This window comes from Tachysurus vachellii, chromosome 9, assembly GCF_030014155.1.
Source record: "Tachysurus vachellii isolate PV-2020 chromosome 9, HZAU_Pvac_v1, whole genome shotgun sequence".
NCBI classification, from domain to species: Eukaryota; Metazoa; Chordata; class Actinopteri; order Siluriformes; family Bagridae; genus Tachysurus; species Tachysurus vachellii.
In genome coordinates, this window is record NC_083468.1 from 25,056,326 (window position 1) to 25,071,206 (window position 14,881).

The 14,881-nt window shown below is 42.9% G+C and overlaps 1 protein-coding gene across 1 annotated transcript; it reads left to right on the plus strand.

Moving 5' to 3' along the window:
* The first annotated feature begins 6,010 nt into the window (after positions 1-6,010).
* On the plus strand, positions 6,011-14,710 carry LOC132851128 (extracellular calcium-sensing receptor-like). Its single transcript, XM_060877764.1, has 9 exons — positions 6,011-6,014; positions 7,095-7,284; positions 7,602-7,653; positions 11,012-11,163; positions 11,281-11,569; positions 12,236-12,985; positions 13,073-13,300; positions 13,511-13,631; positions 13,797-14,710. Exons 1-9 carry the CDS (start codon positions 6,011-6,013, stop codon positions 14,708-14,710), a joined length of 2,700 nt encoding a protein of 899 aa, XP_060733747.1.
* The last annotated feature ends 171 nt before the right edge of the window (positions 14,711-14,881 follow it).

Here is a 14,881-nt window from a genome sequence, read left to right on the forward strand (position 1 = left end):
ATTGAGATATGAGGTCCCAACACCCCCAGAAAGAAGCTGGAGTCCATCAAGTATGCAATGGCCACCCTGGAGATGGCAAGAAAGCATGAAACGAGCCGGGAATTCTCACAAAACACCCAACTTTAGGTAAAGCAGGTACAACAATGGCCCAATGCAGAAAAAGCCCATTTTGACTGAGCCAGAGCCTCTAGGCCCACAATAAGCTGATAAGCCCTGGTAAACTGGCTGTGCCCCCAGACTTTGACCTCACCTAATTCCTAGAGCAAATTCTGATGCTTGAACCTGAACAGAGAGTGCAAACCCAGAACTCCCTGATTGATATACAAACCTGATTCCAAAAAAATTGGGACACTGTACAAATTGTGAATAAAAAAGGAACGCAATAATTTTTAAATCTTATAAACTTATTTTATTCACAATAGAATATTGTGATTGGTTTGTCTGGCAACCAGGATCGATCGCCGAATCCAGGAACAAAGAGAGGAGGGACACTCAACTTGTTCCTTCCCTCCCAGAACCCCATATGCCAAGCCTCGTTCAGAACCTGGCAGATCATACTTCCCTCCCAGAAACCCGTATGTCAAACCCTGCTCGAAACCTAGCAGGATATACTCTCCCCAGCCCATGGAGATAGGATGGCGTCTCCTGTCCTCAGCAGAGAAGGAGCAGCACCGGGCCCACAACCTCTGTCTTTACTGTGGTAAGGCAGGACACTTTGCCTTCACATCTCCAGCAAAAGACAGGGCTCGCCGTTGAAGGAGGATTTTGGATTGCCTTGGCTTCAGAAGCATAACGTTCATCTGGATTGGTCCAGCAGCTGGGTCCTTGGTTGGGGGATCTACTGCCAGGCTCACTGCCTGACCACCATGACACTCTGCCCATTATTAGTCAAGAAGGACCTGCCATCCGACCTCTCTCTGGTGCCTGCTGAATACCATGATATGGGCCAAGTGTGCCTGGTACTGCCCCCCCCAGGGCCGCCTGTACCACTTATCCAAGCCTGAAAGGGAGGCCATGACCCAGTGTATACAAGAGTCCGTGGGGTCAGGTATTATCCGCCCGTCGTCATCCCCAGCCGGTGCTGGATTTTTCTTTGTGGCGAAGAAGGTTGGTACACTACGGCCCTGTATTGACTATCAGGGTCTTAATGCCATCACCATTAAGAATTGCTACCCTCTGCCACTCATGGACTCCGCTTTTGAGCTTCTCCATGGGGCCACCATATTCACCAAGCTGGATCTTCGGAACGCCTATCACCTAGTCCATATCCGGAAGGGTGACAAATGGAAGATCACATTCAGCACTCCCACTGGTCATTATGAGTACCTGGTGATGCCATTCGGCCCCAGTAATGCTCCAGCAGTGTTCCAGGTGCTGGTAAATGACATTTTACGGGATGTGTTAAATCTGTTCGTGTTTGTTTACCTGGACAACATCCTTATCTTCTCCCGCACGCCCGAGGAACATGCCCGTCACGTCTGTGCAGTGCTCCAGATGGTTTTACAGAACCAATTATATGTGAAGGCTGAAAAATGTGAGTTCCATGTCACGAAGACCACCTTCTTGGGCATCATTCTGGCAGCAGAGAGTGTACAGATGGATCCTGACAGAATCAAGGCTGTTAGGGATTGGCCCCGCCCTGGGACACATAAGCAGCTCCAGCAGTTCTTGGGATTTGCCAATTTTTAATCGGTGATTCATCCGGGGCTACAGCTCTGTAGCTGCACCCTTGCACAAGCTAACTTCCCCCCTTCAACCCTACTCAAGTCAAGAAGTCAAGAGTCAAGAAGCTTTTTATTGTCATTTCAACCATATATAGCTGTTGCAGTACATAGTGAAATGAGACAACGTTTCTCCAGGATCAAGGTGCTACATAAAACAAAGACAGGGCTAAAGACTTGTAAGTAGTCTTAGCCACATAAAGTGCAACTGTGCAACCTGGTGCAAACAGTGCAGGACAAGACAAACAAGACAGACAAGACAGTGCAGGACAAAAGACAGTGCAGGACAAGACAGTGCAGGACAAGAGACAGTGCAGACACAAAGTTACAAGACAATACAAAAAGTACAAAAAATGCAGTACACAAAAGACAATAAATAGTAAACAGTAACAGAAACAGCGCCGACCGACCAGTGTTAATACTGTATGTGAATACTGAATGTTCAAACAATATTTCGTGCAGTAACATTAGAATGAACACAGTTTCTTAGCAGCAGGTCCTTGGGATAATATATAGAATTGTGCAAAAAAAACAGCAAATGTCTGAAATATTATATAGTATGTGCGAAATGGCTGAGATATTGTACAATATGTGCAAAAACGGCTGAAATGTTGGGACAGTTTGTGCAAAAACAGCAGAAAAGGTGTGCAAAACAGCATGTAAACAGTTTGCTGGATTGTAAGCAGCATGTAAACAGTATGTTGTGTCAGTGTGTGTGTTTTGTGAGGGTCTATGCAGTCCATACAGATGATGTGTGTGTATGTTGTGCTCAGTGCAGTACAGTTCAGTTGTTGAGAAGTCTGATGGCTTGTGGGAAGAAACTGTTACACAGTCTGGTTGTGAGGGCCCGAATGCTTCGGTACCTTTTTCCAGATGGCAGGAGGGTGAAGAGTGTGTGTGAGGGGTGTGTGGGGTCATCCACAATGCTGTTGGCTTTGCGGATGCAGCGTGTGGTGTAAGTGTCTGTGATAGAGGGAAGAGAGACCCCAATGATCTTCTCCGCTGTCCTCACAATCTGCTGCAGGGTCTTGCGATCTGAGATGGTGCAGTTCCCGAACCAGACAGTGATGCAGCTGCTCAGGATGCTCTCAATGGTCCCTCTGTAGAACATGGTCAGGATGGGGGGAGGGAGATGTGCCTTTCTCAGCCTTCGTAGGAAGTAGAGACGCTGCTGGGCTTTCCTGGTGATGGCGCTGGTGTTGAGTGACCAGGTGAGGTTCTCCGCTAGATGAACACCAAGAAATTTGGTGCTCTTGATGATCTCTACAGATGATCCGTCGATGTTCAGCGGAGAGTAGTCACTCTGTGCTCTCCTGAAGTCCACAACCATCTCTTTAGTTTTATCCACATTCAGAGAAAGGTTGTTGGCTCTACACCAGGCAGTTAGTTGTTGCACCTCCTCCCTGTATGCTGACTCGTCGTTCTTGTTGATGAGACCCACCACGGTCGTGTCATCGGCGAACTTGATAATATGATTCGATCTGTGCGTTGCTGCAGCAGAGTCAGCAGAGTGAACAGCAGTGAACTGAGCATGCAGCCTTGAGGAGCTCCAGTGTTCAGTGTGGTGGTGCTGGAGATGCTGTTCCCGATCCGGACTGACTGAGGTCTCCCAGTCAGGAAGTCCAGGATCCAGTTGCAGAGGGAGGTGTTTAGTCCCAGCAGGCTCAGCTTCCCAATCAGGTGCTGAGGGATGATTGTATTGAATGCTGAACTAAAGTCTATGAACAGCATTCGTACATAAGTGTCTTTATTGTCCAGGTGGGTGAGGGCTAAGTGGAGAGCTGTGGTAATGGCATCGTCTGTGGAGCGGTTTGGACGATACGCGAACTGTAGGGGGTCCAGTGAGGGTGGTAGCTGGGTCTTGATGTGCCTCATGACGAGCTTCTCGAAGCACTTCATAACTATGGGTGTGAGTGCAACGGGACGATAGTCATTGAGGCAGGACACTGTAGACTTCTTTGGGACAGGAACGATGGTGGTAGTTTTGAGGCACGTAGGAACAACGGCGCTGCTCAGGGAAATGTTGAAGATGTCCGTAAAGACATCCGCTAGCTGTTCTGCACATTCTCTGAGCACCCTGCCAGGAATGTTGTCTGGTCCAGCAGCCTTCCGTGGGTTAACTCTGCATAGAGATCTCCTCACGTCGGCCGTGGATAGACAGAGTACCTGGTCGTCGGGGGGAGGGATGGACTTCCTCGGCGTTACGTTGTTCTGTACCTCAAACCGAGCGTAGAAATCGTTCAACGCGTCTGGGAGGGAGGCGTCCCTATCACAAGCAGGTGAAGCTGTCTTGTAGTTTGTGATCGCCTGTATGCCCTGCCACATGCGCCGGGTGTCTCCGCTGTCCTGGAAGTGGCTGTGGATTGTCTGGGCGTGTGCGCGCTTTGCCTCTCTGATGGCTCGGGACAGTTTGGCCCTTGCTGTTCTTAGGGCCGCCCTGTCCCCTGTTCTGAAGGCTAGGTCTCTAGTCCTCAGCAGAGCACGCACATTAGCAGTCATCCACGGCTTCTGGCTGGAGCGTGTAGTGATGTTCTTGGAGATGTTCACGTCATCAATGCACTCGCCGATGTAACTGGTCACTGATGACGCGTACTCCTCCAAGTTGACAGACTCACCATTGGTTGCAGCCTCCCTGAAGATATTCCAGTCAGTGCACTCAAAGCAGTCCTGAAGAGCAGAGGTGGCTCCTACTGGCCAGGTTTTCACCTGCTTCATAACCGGTTTTGAGCGTCTGACGAGTGGTCTGTATGCTGGAATTAGCATAACAGTGATGTGGTCTGAGTAGCCGAGGTGGGGGCGGGGCTCCGCATGCGCCGGGAATGTTTGTGTAAACAAGATCCAGCGTGTTTTCACCTCTCGTAGCAAAGTCCACATGTACTCTTGGGTACCTCAAGCCAAACAAGCCTTCAAGAAGCTGAAGCAGCTTTTTACCTCTGCCCCCATCCTCACCTTGCCGGATTCCACTCGACAATTTGTGGTGGAGGTTGATGCGTCAGAAACCGGTGTTGGGGCAGTTTTGTCTCAAAGGGACACCAAGGACCATAAACTTCACCCGTGTAACTTCTTTTTCAGTCGTCTCTCCTCGTCTGAACGGAACTACACTTTTGGTGAACGAGTTACTGGCAGTCAAACTTGCTGGTTGGAGGGTGCGGAACAACCATTTGTGGTCTGGACGGACCATAAGAACCAAGAGGCTGAAACCCCGACAGGCTTGTTGGGCACTCTTCTTTGGAAGGTTCAACTTTGCGCTGTCCTATCGGCCGAGAACAAAGAATGGGAAGCCAGATGCTCTCTCTCGTTAGTTCTCCCCTGAGTCTACCGCTGAACACATTCTTCCTCACTTTGCTATTCGGGCACTTCGACTAGGGATCGAGAGAAGAGTTCAGCAAGCCATGTCTAACCTGCCGGTTCCTACTGACTGTCCGGATGGCAAACTCTATGTTCCTGATCACATCCGGTCCCAAGTTCTCCAGTGGTGTCACAATTCCTGGCTTTTCTGTTACCCAGGTTTCCCTCGGACCCTATTGGTTCTCCAGCGACGGTTCTGGTTGCCCTTGCTCAGACACGACGCTCGGGAATTTGTCGCGGCCTGTCCAGTATGTGCGCAACACAAGAGTTCCCGATCTCCTCCATCCGGCCTCCTTTGGCCTCTGCCGATCCCTTGCAGACCTTGGTCACATATTTCGTTAGATTTCGTCACCGGTCTCCCTCTTTCCGATGGCTACTCCACTATCCTCTCTGTGGTCGATCGCTTCTCTAAGCTCGTCCATATTGTCCCCCTGACCAAACTTCCTTCGGCCAAAGAAATGGCGTTGCTCCTCCTTCAACACGTTTTCCGGCTCCATGGCATTCCCCGGAACATAGTCTCCGACAGAGGACCCCAGTTTACCTCCAACTTTTGGAAGGAATTTTGCCAGCCCTGAGGTGTCTCCATTAGCCTCTCCTCGGGGTTTCACCCCCAGTCCAATGGGCAGACGGAACGACTCAACCAGGAGCTGGAAATGGGTCTCCGCCTCCCTGTGCCGAGGATCATTCGTCCTGGGACTCCAACTTGGTATGGGTCGAGTATGCCCATAACTCTCTGCCCTCCGCTGCCATGGGTATGATATGGCTATCAACCCCCATTGTTCTCTACTCAGGAGCTAGAAGCCTCGGTTCCTTTGGCCTTGGCCCTCGTGAGATGCTGTCGTCAAGTCTGGAGGAGAGCTTGCCTCGCCTTTCAGAAATCTTCCCAGAGCTACGCTCACTGGGCCAACCGCAGACGCTGCAGATTCCTCATTAACGTGATAATGGGTGTGGCTTTCCACCAAAGACCTCCCTTTGAAGCTGTCACACAAAAAGCTTGCTCCCCGTTTTGTTGGCTTTCCCCATATCTAAGGTGATAAACCCGGTTGCGGTCCGGCTCAAGCTCCCCAGAGTGTTGCGCATCCACCCGACTTTTCACGTTTCCGGGCTGAAACCTGTCAAGGCCTCTGCACTGGCTTTGAGTGAGTTACTCTCTCCTGTTACACTGGATTGTTTATTTTTTCCCTGTTTGGATTCTATTTTTTCCGTTTAAGGATTACTATTATTTTTTTCCCTGTGAGTGGATTACCATTGTTTCCTGTGTGTGGATTACTTTGGTTCCGTGTATGGATTTTTCCCGGTCAGAAACTGTAACACCAGCGAATTAATACCTGCTCCTGTTTATATGTGTCACCTTCTTTACAGTTGTTTCTGCATGAGGTTTGAGCGAACACTTTTTCCTGCTTATGTTACCTACATATATACTTTACTTATTAAAGCTCTCCTTTTGAACATTGGCCTGCGTTCGGGTTCCCCCCGAGTTTCTCTCTCATCGCTGATAATAATGAACAGCTGGAGGACCAAGCTGCAACTTATTAGGTCAATTGGCAACATGAATGGGTATAAAAAGAGTGGCAGTGTCTCTCAGAAGTCAAAATCGGCAGAGGATCATCAATTCCCCCAATGCTGTGGTGGAAAATAGTGGAGCAATATCAGAAAGGAGTTTCTCAGAGAAAAATTGCAAAGAGTTTGGTTATCATCATCTACAGTGCATAATATCATCCAAAGATTCAGAGAATCTTGAACAAACTCTGTGCATAAGGGTCAAGGCCGGAAAACCATACTGGATGCCCATGATCTTCGGGCCCATAGGCGGCACTGCATCACATACAAGAATGCTACTGTAATGAAAATCACAACATGGGCTCAGAAATACTTCCAGAAAACATTGTCATTGAACACAATCCACTGTGCTATTCGCCGTTGCTGGCTAAAACTTTATTTGTCAAAAAAGAAGCCATATCTAAACATGATCCAAAGCTCATTTAAAATGGACTGTGACAAAGTGGAAAACTCTTCTGTGGTCAGACGAATCAAAATTTGAAGTTCTTTTTGGCAAACTGGGACGCCATGTAATCCAGACTAAAGAGGACAAGGACAACCCAAGTTGTTATCAGCTCTCAGTTCAGAAGCCTGCATCTCTGATGGTATGGGATTGCATGAGTGCGTGTGGCATGGGCAGCGTACACATCTGGAAAGGCACCATCAATGCTGAAAGGTATATCTAAGTTCTAGAACAACATATGCTCCCATCCAGACGTCGTCTCTTTCAGGGAAGATCTTACATTTTACAACATGACAATGCCAGACCAAATATTGCATCAATTACAACATCATGGCTGCGTAGAAGAAGGATGCGGGTACTGAAATGGCCAGCCTGCAGTCCAGATCTTTCACCCATAGAAAACATTTGGTGCATCATAAAGAGGAAGATGTGACAAAGAAGACCTAAGACAGTTGAGCAACTAGAAGCCTGTATTAGACAAGACTGGGACAACATTCCTATTCCTAAACTTGAACAACTTGTCTCCACAGTCCCCAGACCTTTGCAGACTGTTATAAAAAGAAGAGGGGATGCCACACAGTTGTAAACATGGCCTTGTCCTAACTTTTTTGAGATGTGTTGATGCTATGAATTTTAAAATCAACTTATTTTTTTCCTTAAAATGATATATTTTCTCACTTTAAACATTTGATATGTCATCTATGTTGTATTCTGAATAAAATAATGAAATTTGAAACTTCCACATCATTGAATTCTGTTTTTATTCACAATTTGTACAGTGCCCCAACGTTTTTGAAATCGGGTTTGTAGGAAAATACAGTAGTACTGTCCGTGCACACTAACACATGGTAGTCCCTGAGGTGTGGGAGAAAGTGTTGCAATACTAGAAACATGGTCCTCTTTTCCAGGCAATTTATGTGCCATGTGAAAAAAATTCTGTCCCAGAGACCCTGGGCAGGGAGGCCATCCATGACCACTCACCAGCCAGAATAGAAGCCAAGCTATGTGCACAGTGAGAGATGTTCTTCAAAAACCACTAAAGCTGCACAGAATTGATGGCCTGTCTGCTGCTATGACTGCCATGTGCAGAAGGAAAGATCAGTAACCGGACCAGGTAATTTTAGCATGACCATGTTTCAAACCAAAGTTGATTTTATGTTATACATACTTATTTTATTATTTAGGATACAGTTTCTGGACATATAATTCATAAATCTAATTCTATATTAGTTTTTGTCTTATTATCTAACTATATTAGGCAAGAATAAAAATATTAAAGTAATCTTTACAATATTTAACATATACATTTAATGCCGAAAAACACTATATTCACTTTGTTAACAGTGTACATATATAAAGAAACAAGTGCAGAGTTTGTGCTTTGGGTGAGAACTTGAGGTGAGGTGGTGGATGAGCTTAGCTGAAGCAATTCAGATGGGACAAAGCAATAGGACCCAAAGATTGAACAAATAGTGAGGGTGTGAAGGGTGTGGCCCTTAAATGGCTTACAAACGTATTGACAACAAAGACAAGTGACCTTGATTTGTGCAACCAATCCTTCATGCACTCCACCCAGTTAATATCCATATAACGTCTCTGTCAAGGCAGTGCGTCAGCTTCAGTCATGAAGGTTGCAGGTTAAGTTATTGGAAAATGAATGAGAGATGGGTGAGCCCTTTTCTCGTCCCTTCCGCTGACTCTGATATCTTTACTTCGACCCTGGGAGCTCACATTGATTGGCTGTTCTCCAATGAATGATTGGTTTTTGCAATCTCTGCTCTCGCTGGCTGCATCCTGGCCGGAGTTCCACATCTAGTTGATTTCTCCTGAAACAAGTGTAGAATTATTATTATTATTTCTACATCGGACTCTGAGAAGCTTTATGTCAGCAATGAGGAGCAAGCAGCAGTCAGATTGCCACCGCATTCTCTGGTGTTTGACTAGCTCTTGGAGGTGATCACATGTGCTGTTAATAAGCTTAGCTTAGACTAGTCCTTTGAAAGGTTAGTGTTGGCCTTCTTATTCTCCGGAAGGCCTATAATCCTGTAGGGTAAGCTGGTGTGTTGCTGCACACAATCGCAGATTTGCAGGCATTCCATGCTGACCTGCTCGGGTTTCCAATGACGCCCTTTTAGGGCCATCTCTACTGCTGTCTACCCCGCCACCTCATGTGAGTCGGGTTTTAGCTATGAAAACCCATTCTTCTTATGTGGGACCATATCAGGACTCCGGTTTTTACAACCGGAATTAGGTGGCAGAACCATCAGGCAAGAGGAGACCTAAGGGACGTCATCTTCAGACACCACTTCCTCAAAGAAGAATTCCTATAGCATCAGCCCTGACACTTCTCAGGGAACTGGGTTACATAAGTAACCTGGTGTAGTATTTTCATAGCAAAGTTTAAATGCATAAATAATAAAGAAGCAAAATTCAGTTGAGGGCTTGTTCCAGTCTGGAAAGGATATGTTGTGCTGGATGTTATGCTATCCTTGTAAGGAAACTTTGTCTCCACCAAGATATAAAAACGTACCACCTGTTTTAGTATTAAAATGTGTATATTTTACAGGTACCGGCTGGCACCACATAAACAGCGTATATGCTCTCTCTGGAAACAGGAGAAATAAATAAGACAGGGCAAACCGTCTGCATCTGTTTTCTCATCTCGCTCAGCAGAAAGAGGAAGAGAGAGGATTTATTAAACATTCACAATTTAAATCCTCCTCTGTTACAAACACTCAATGTTCACTTTGACATAAACACAGCTTCAAAATAAAATACCATTTGTCCTTTTTTCTTCATCTTTCAGCAAATACTGAGTTATAAGTTTGGTGTGATTAAATAAATCAAAATGACAATAACCAGTGTTACTCTGTAAGTTGTATCTTTTTAACTCAAAATAAAACATAGCTTATGTTATCACTTAGATATGGTTCCTAAATGCATGTTGCATTTCCAGATAAAGTTATTTTACTCTTCCTAAAATGCATGAGCTGACAGATTTTTAACTTTTAACTCAACCATGACATAAACATTAACATTAACATTAGCTTTTAACATTTTACACAATATCAAATGTTACAAAAGTATTAAGACTTTACAAAAATTTTTGAGGAGCTAAAAATAAATCTGTCTGACGTGAACATTAAAACATTCAGAGACATTTTAACATATTACACTTCGGGTACTTAGCTTACTATACTATTCTACCAACCTGGAAACAGGAGAAATAAATAAGACAGGGCAAACTCTTCATCCGTTTTCTCACCTCGCTCAGCAGAAAGAGGAAAACCGCAAAGCGGACTGAACTGACGCAAAGCCCCCTGGAGCACAATAAGCACCATATTACCCTCCGCTGGCGAACTCCACAATTACTCCTGACATTTATATAAAATGTTTTGGTGCAAAGATGGTGGGACCAGGTTCATTACCCCTGAACAACTATTCACAAACATTAACTCCAATGAACAAATATTCACAAACATTCATTATAAAATTATAGAAACTACCACAAATGTGATAAAATCAGATTTTTCTGAAAGCAAATACTTATAGGCTTCTACTTAGGAGCAATATGACATGAATTCACCTAAAGGTTAGTGATCACCCAAATGATTAAATGAACACACAGAGTGGCCATAATGTTTGACAGCTCATGCAGCCCCAGCATATACAAAGCAACAATAGTGGCTAAAATATTTTTGAGGTCTTTGTTGAATTAATTGATTAATAAAAGAAATAACTGAGAGTGGCAGGCTGCATCCTGTATTTCAGTGACATCACAAATCTCACCACCTCTCTGATTTGTCCAACCCAAATTGTCATACCCAGAAGACCCAGAGCATGTCAATAAATATATCATGAAGATGTCATTTAAAGAGTGATGCAGCAAAAGCTTGTGATGTTATTCCTAATACTACTCTTTTCTCTTACCCTGACAAAGGGAGAATATTGCCATATTCTGGAAAACCCATCTATTCCTCTGCTATCTAAAGATGGAGATGTGATAATTGGAGCAATATTTACAATACATCGTGGTACAGAGATGCAGTCATTGACATACACTGAAAAACCTCAACCTTTAATCTGCAACAGGTTTGTTATATTGGACACTTTAACATGATTGTGATTAATGAAAATCTAGAATTTTGTTCTTTAAAAAATAATTTGCATTTCTGAATTTTATAATTTAACTTTTAATTTCATTTGTAGCTTTGACCTCCGTGAATTACGCCATACTCAGGCTATGATTTTTGCCATTGAAGAAATCAACAGAAGCAACAGCTTGCTCCCAAATATCACAGTTGGTTACAGGATTTATGACAGCTGTCGCTCAGGTTTGTTATCTATGAAAGCAGCCATGGCTTTGATGAATGGTCAGGACATGACAGCAGATGGAGCCTGTTCTGGACAAGCAGTAGTACAAGCCATCATAGGAGAGTCAGAGTCTACTCCTACTGTAGCACTCACAAAAACTACAGGACCATTTCAGATCCCAGTGGTAAGGATTAATGGTTTTAATTATTGTTTAATAACAATGAGATTATCTTTATTAACAAAGAAATTTTAAGTCATTATATATTTAATTTTGTTCTATTTGTTAAATATCAATCCCCAGATCTGAGGATTGTTAAATATCAATCCCCAGATCTGAGGCTATTTGAATTAGATTTGAAACAAATTTTAATAAGTAGGTAAATTATAATAATCATGTTTACTTTTCCTCAAACGTAAATGTTTACGTAAATGTATACCCCTGTGTAGATTTTTGCATGTTTCACCCTTGTATGCTGTGGTTTCTACATGGTGTAATAGGGTTGTGTGTTGTGTGTGCAAGTGTGTAACAGGGTGTTTGCATTATGGGCAGTGTTACCAGGATTAACTCAATACCCACAGGAAACCAGACCAGGACTGAGTCGTAAAGCTTAATGAATACATGTTATTTTTCCTATCATCATTATTTGCCTGAGAATACAAGAGGAAATATCATACATTATATACATCATATCATACATTATAAGCTTTTACTTTATAACACTTGATTTTGTGTTCTTCTGTTTGTCTATCTGTCTTGTGCATAATTATCTCTTGGTAGAGAACTTTTGGTGTAGGATGCACAGAGAAGCAAACAGGCATTAATTATTTTTACCTGTCTTTCTTTCTTCAGGTAAGCCATGCTGCCACATGTGATTGTCTAAGTAACATAAAAGAGTACCCATCTTTCTTCAGGACCATACGTAGTAACTACTACTTTGGTACAGCTCTGGCATATTTGGTCAAGCACTTTGGTTGGACTTGGGTGGGAGCTGTGAACAGTGATAATGATTATGGAAACAGTGGAATTGCTATTTTTCTGAAAGCAGCCAAAGAGGAGGGAATATGTGTTGAGTATTCTGAGAAGTTTGACCGGTCAGTTCCTTCTAAAATGAAAAAAATTGTTAATATTATTAAGAAAGGCACAGCCAAAGTAATCATTGTATTTCTCGCCACCTTTGATATAACCATTCTAGTAGAACAGCTCAATGTAAATAATCTCACTGGCTATCAAATCGTTGGTATGTCATGGATTCTTGCTGATGGCCTAGAAACACCAGCAAGTGTTAATATACTGGGTGGAGCTATTGGATTTGATCTGGGAAAACTGAAAATTGCTGGGTTTGCTGACTATGCTCTCAATAGATTTTGGCAAAAAGATTTCCCTTGCTTGGATAAAGATGGAAAGGTTTCTCAGACTGAAAGCTACTGCAGCAAATATGAAGAGATGATTCAATTTAAAAATTATAGTAAAGATTTATCAGAACTAAGATTTACAAATAATGTCTACAATGCAGTTTATGCTGTGGCACATTCTCTGCACAACCTGTTGAGATGCACAGAAAAGAGCTGTGAGAAAAACAAAACAATACAATCATGGCAGGTAACACAAAGAAGAGAAGCAAGGCAGGCAATATCCATGACTGACGTTACCCTGGAATTAATATTTGCTTTCTTTTCAAATCTTAAGGTTGTTGAGTCTCTAAAAAAGTTAAATTTTACCACTAAAATAGGAGACCATGTTTTAGCCGACAGCACTGGGGCAATTCCTGGAAAGTATGATGTGTTGAACTGGCAATGGGGGCTCAATGGAGAAGTGGTGTTTAAGGTTGTGGGCTATTATGATGCCTCTCTGCCAGCTGGACAGCAATTTGTACTAAATTCTGAAGATATAGTATGGGGAGGAGGGAAAAGAGAGGTGAATGCAGTATTTTAATAAAATACAATGTAAACTGAAATAAATAAATAAATAAAGAAATAGATCTCTTTCATTTTTTGTGAATCATCTCCCATTGATTCTACATGATTCAATAGTGCTTCATTCAACTGCAAAACATTTATTTATTGCATGAACAGATAAAACCTTATTATTCCAAGGTTGTAGCCAAAATATATTGTATTTTAGAAGCTGAGGTCTGTGTGCAGTGAGAGCTGTCCCCCAGGAACCAGGAAAGCTGCACAGAAAGGAAGGCCTGTCTGCTGCTATGACTGTATACCATGTGCAGAAGGAGAGATCAGTAACCAGACAGGTAATTTCAGCATAACCAAGTTACAAAGAATATTTGTTAATTGTACATTCTGTATACTCCTTTTAATATTTAAGATACAGTTCCTCTATAATAATATTAATAAATAAATCCTTCAGATAAAATATATTTTCCTTCCTAATGATGATAACCATAATTATTTTGCAGATTCAAATAACTGTGAGCAGTGTCCAGAAGAATTTTGGTCTAATGCTCTCAAAGATAAATGTGTTTTAAAGGTTGTAGAGTTTCTTTCATTTACAGAGGATATGGGGATAATACTGGTGTTTTTTTCCTTGCTTGGAGCTACATTATCTGTGTTAGTAGCTATTTTATTTCTTATAGAAAAAGACACTCCCATTGTTAAAGCCAACAACTCTGAGCTGAGTTTCCTGCTGCTCTTCTCTCTGACTCTGTGCTTTCTCTGTTCACTTACTTTCATTGGAAAGCCCTCTGAATGGTCCTGTATGCTGCGTCACACAGCATTTGGGATCACATTCGTCCTCTGTATCTCCTGTGTTCTGGGGAAAACTGTAGTGGTGTTAATGGCCTTCAGGGCTACAGTTCCAGGAAGTAATGTCATGAAATGGTTTGGGCCTCTACAGCAGAGACTTAGTGTACTTGCCTTCACTCTCATACAGGTTCTTATCTGTGTGGTTTGGCTAACTGTTTCTCCTCCTTTCCCTTATAAAAACATGAACTACTACAAGGAAAAGATCATATTAGAATGTAGCTTGGGCTCAGCTATAGGTTTCTGGGCTGTGTTGGGTTATATAGGAGTTCTTGCTTTCTTGTGCTTTGTTTTAGCTTTTCTAGCTAGGAAGCTGCCTGATAATTTTAATGAAGCTAAATTCATTACATTCAGCATACTGATATTCTGTGCAGTTTGGTTCACATTTATTCCTGCTTACGTGAGTTCACCTGGAAAATTCACTGTAGCTGTGGAGATATTTGCTATTCTGGCCTCCAGTTTTGCTCTACTATTCTGTATATTTACACCTAAATGTTATATTATTCTGTTTAAACCTGAACTGAACACAAAGAAAAATATGATGGGGAAACTGGCATCTAAATCACTATGAGAACGACACTGTCCACCTATATTCATTGTCATTTTGCTGAATAATGTTGAACTTGAATAAATAATTAACTAAATAATATTTAGAAAATGTCTAATATACTTAATTTAAAAAATCTAATATATATACTTGGGACCTGATTAAACTAATCATGCAAAAATTTGAATTGCATTT

Excerpts from the sequence above, each read along its gene's own strand:
- LOC132851128 (XM_060877764.1), top strand. Across the intron at positions 12,986-13,072 it reads AAACAATACAATCATGGCAG|GTTGTTGAGTCTCTAAAAAA; the intron begins GTAACACAAAGA and ends TCAAATCTTAAG. Across the intron at positions 13,301-13,510 it reads GGGGAGGAGGGAAAAGAGAG|CTGAGGTCTGTGTGCAGTGA; the intron begins GTGAATGCAGTA and ends GTATTTTAGAAG.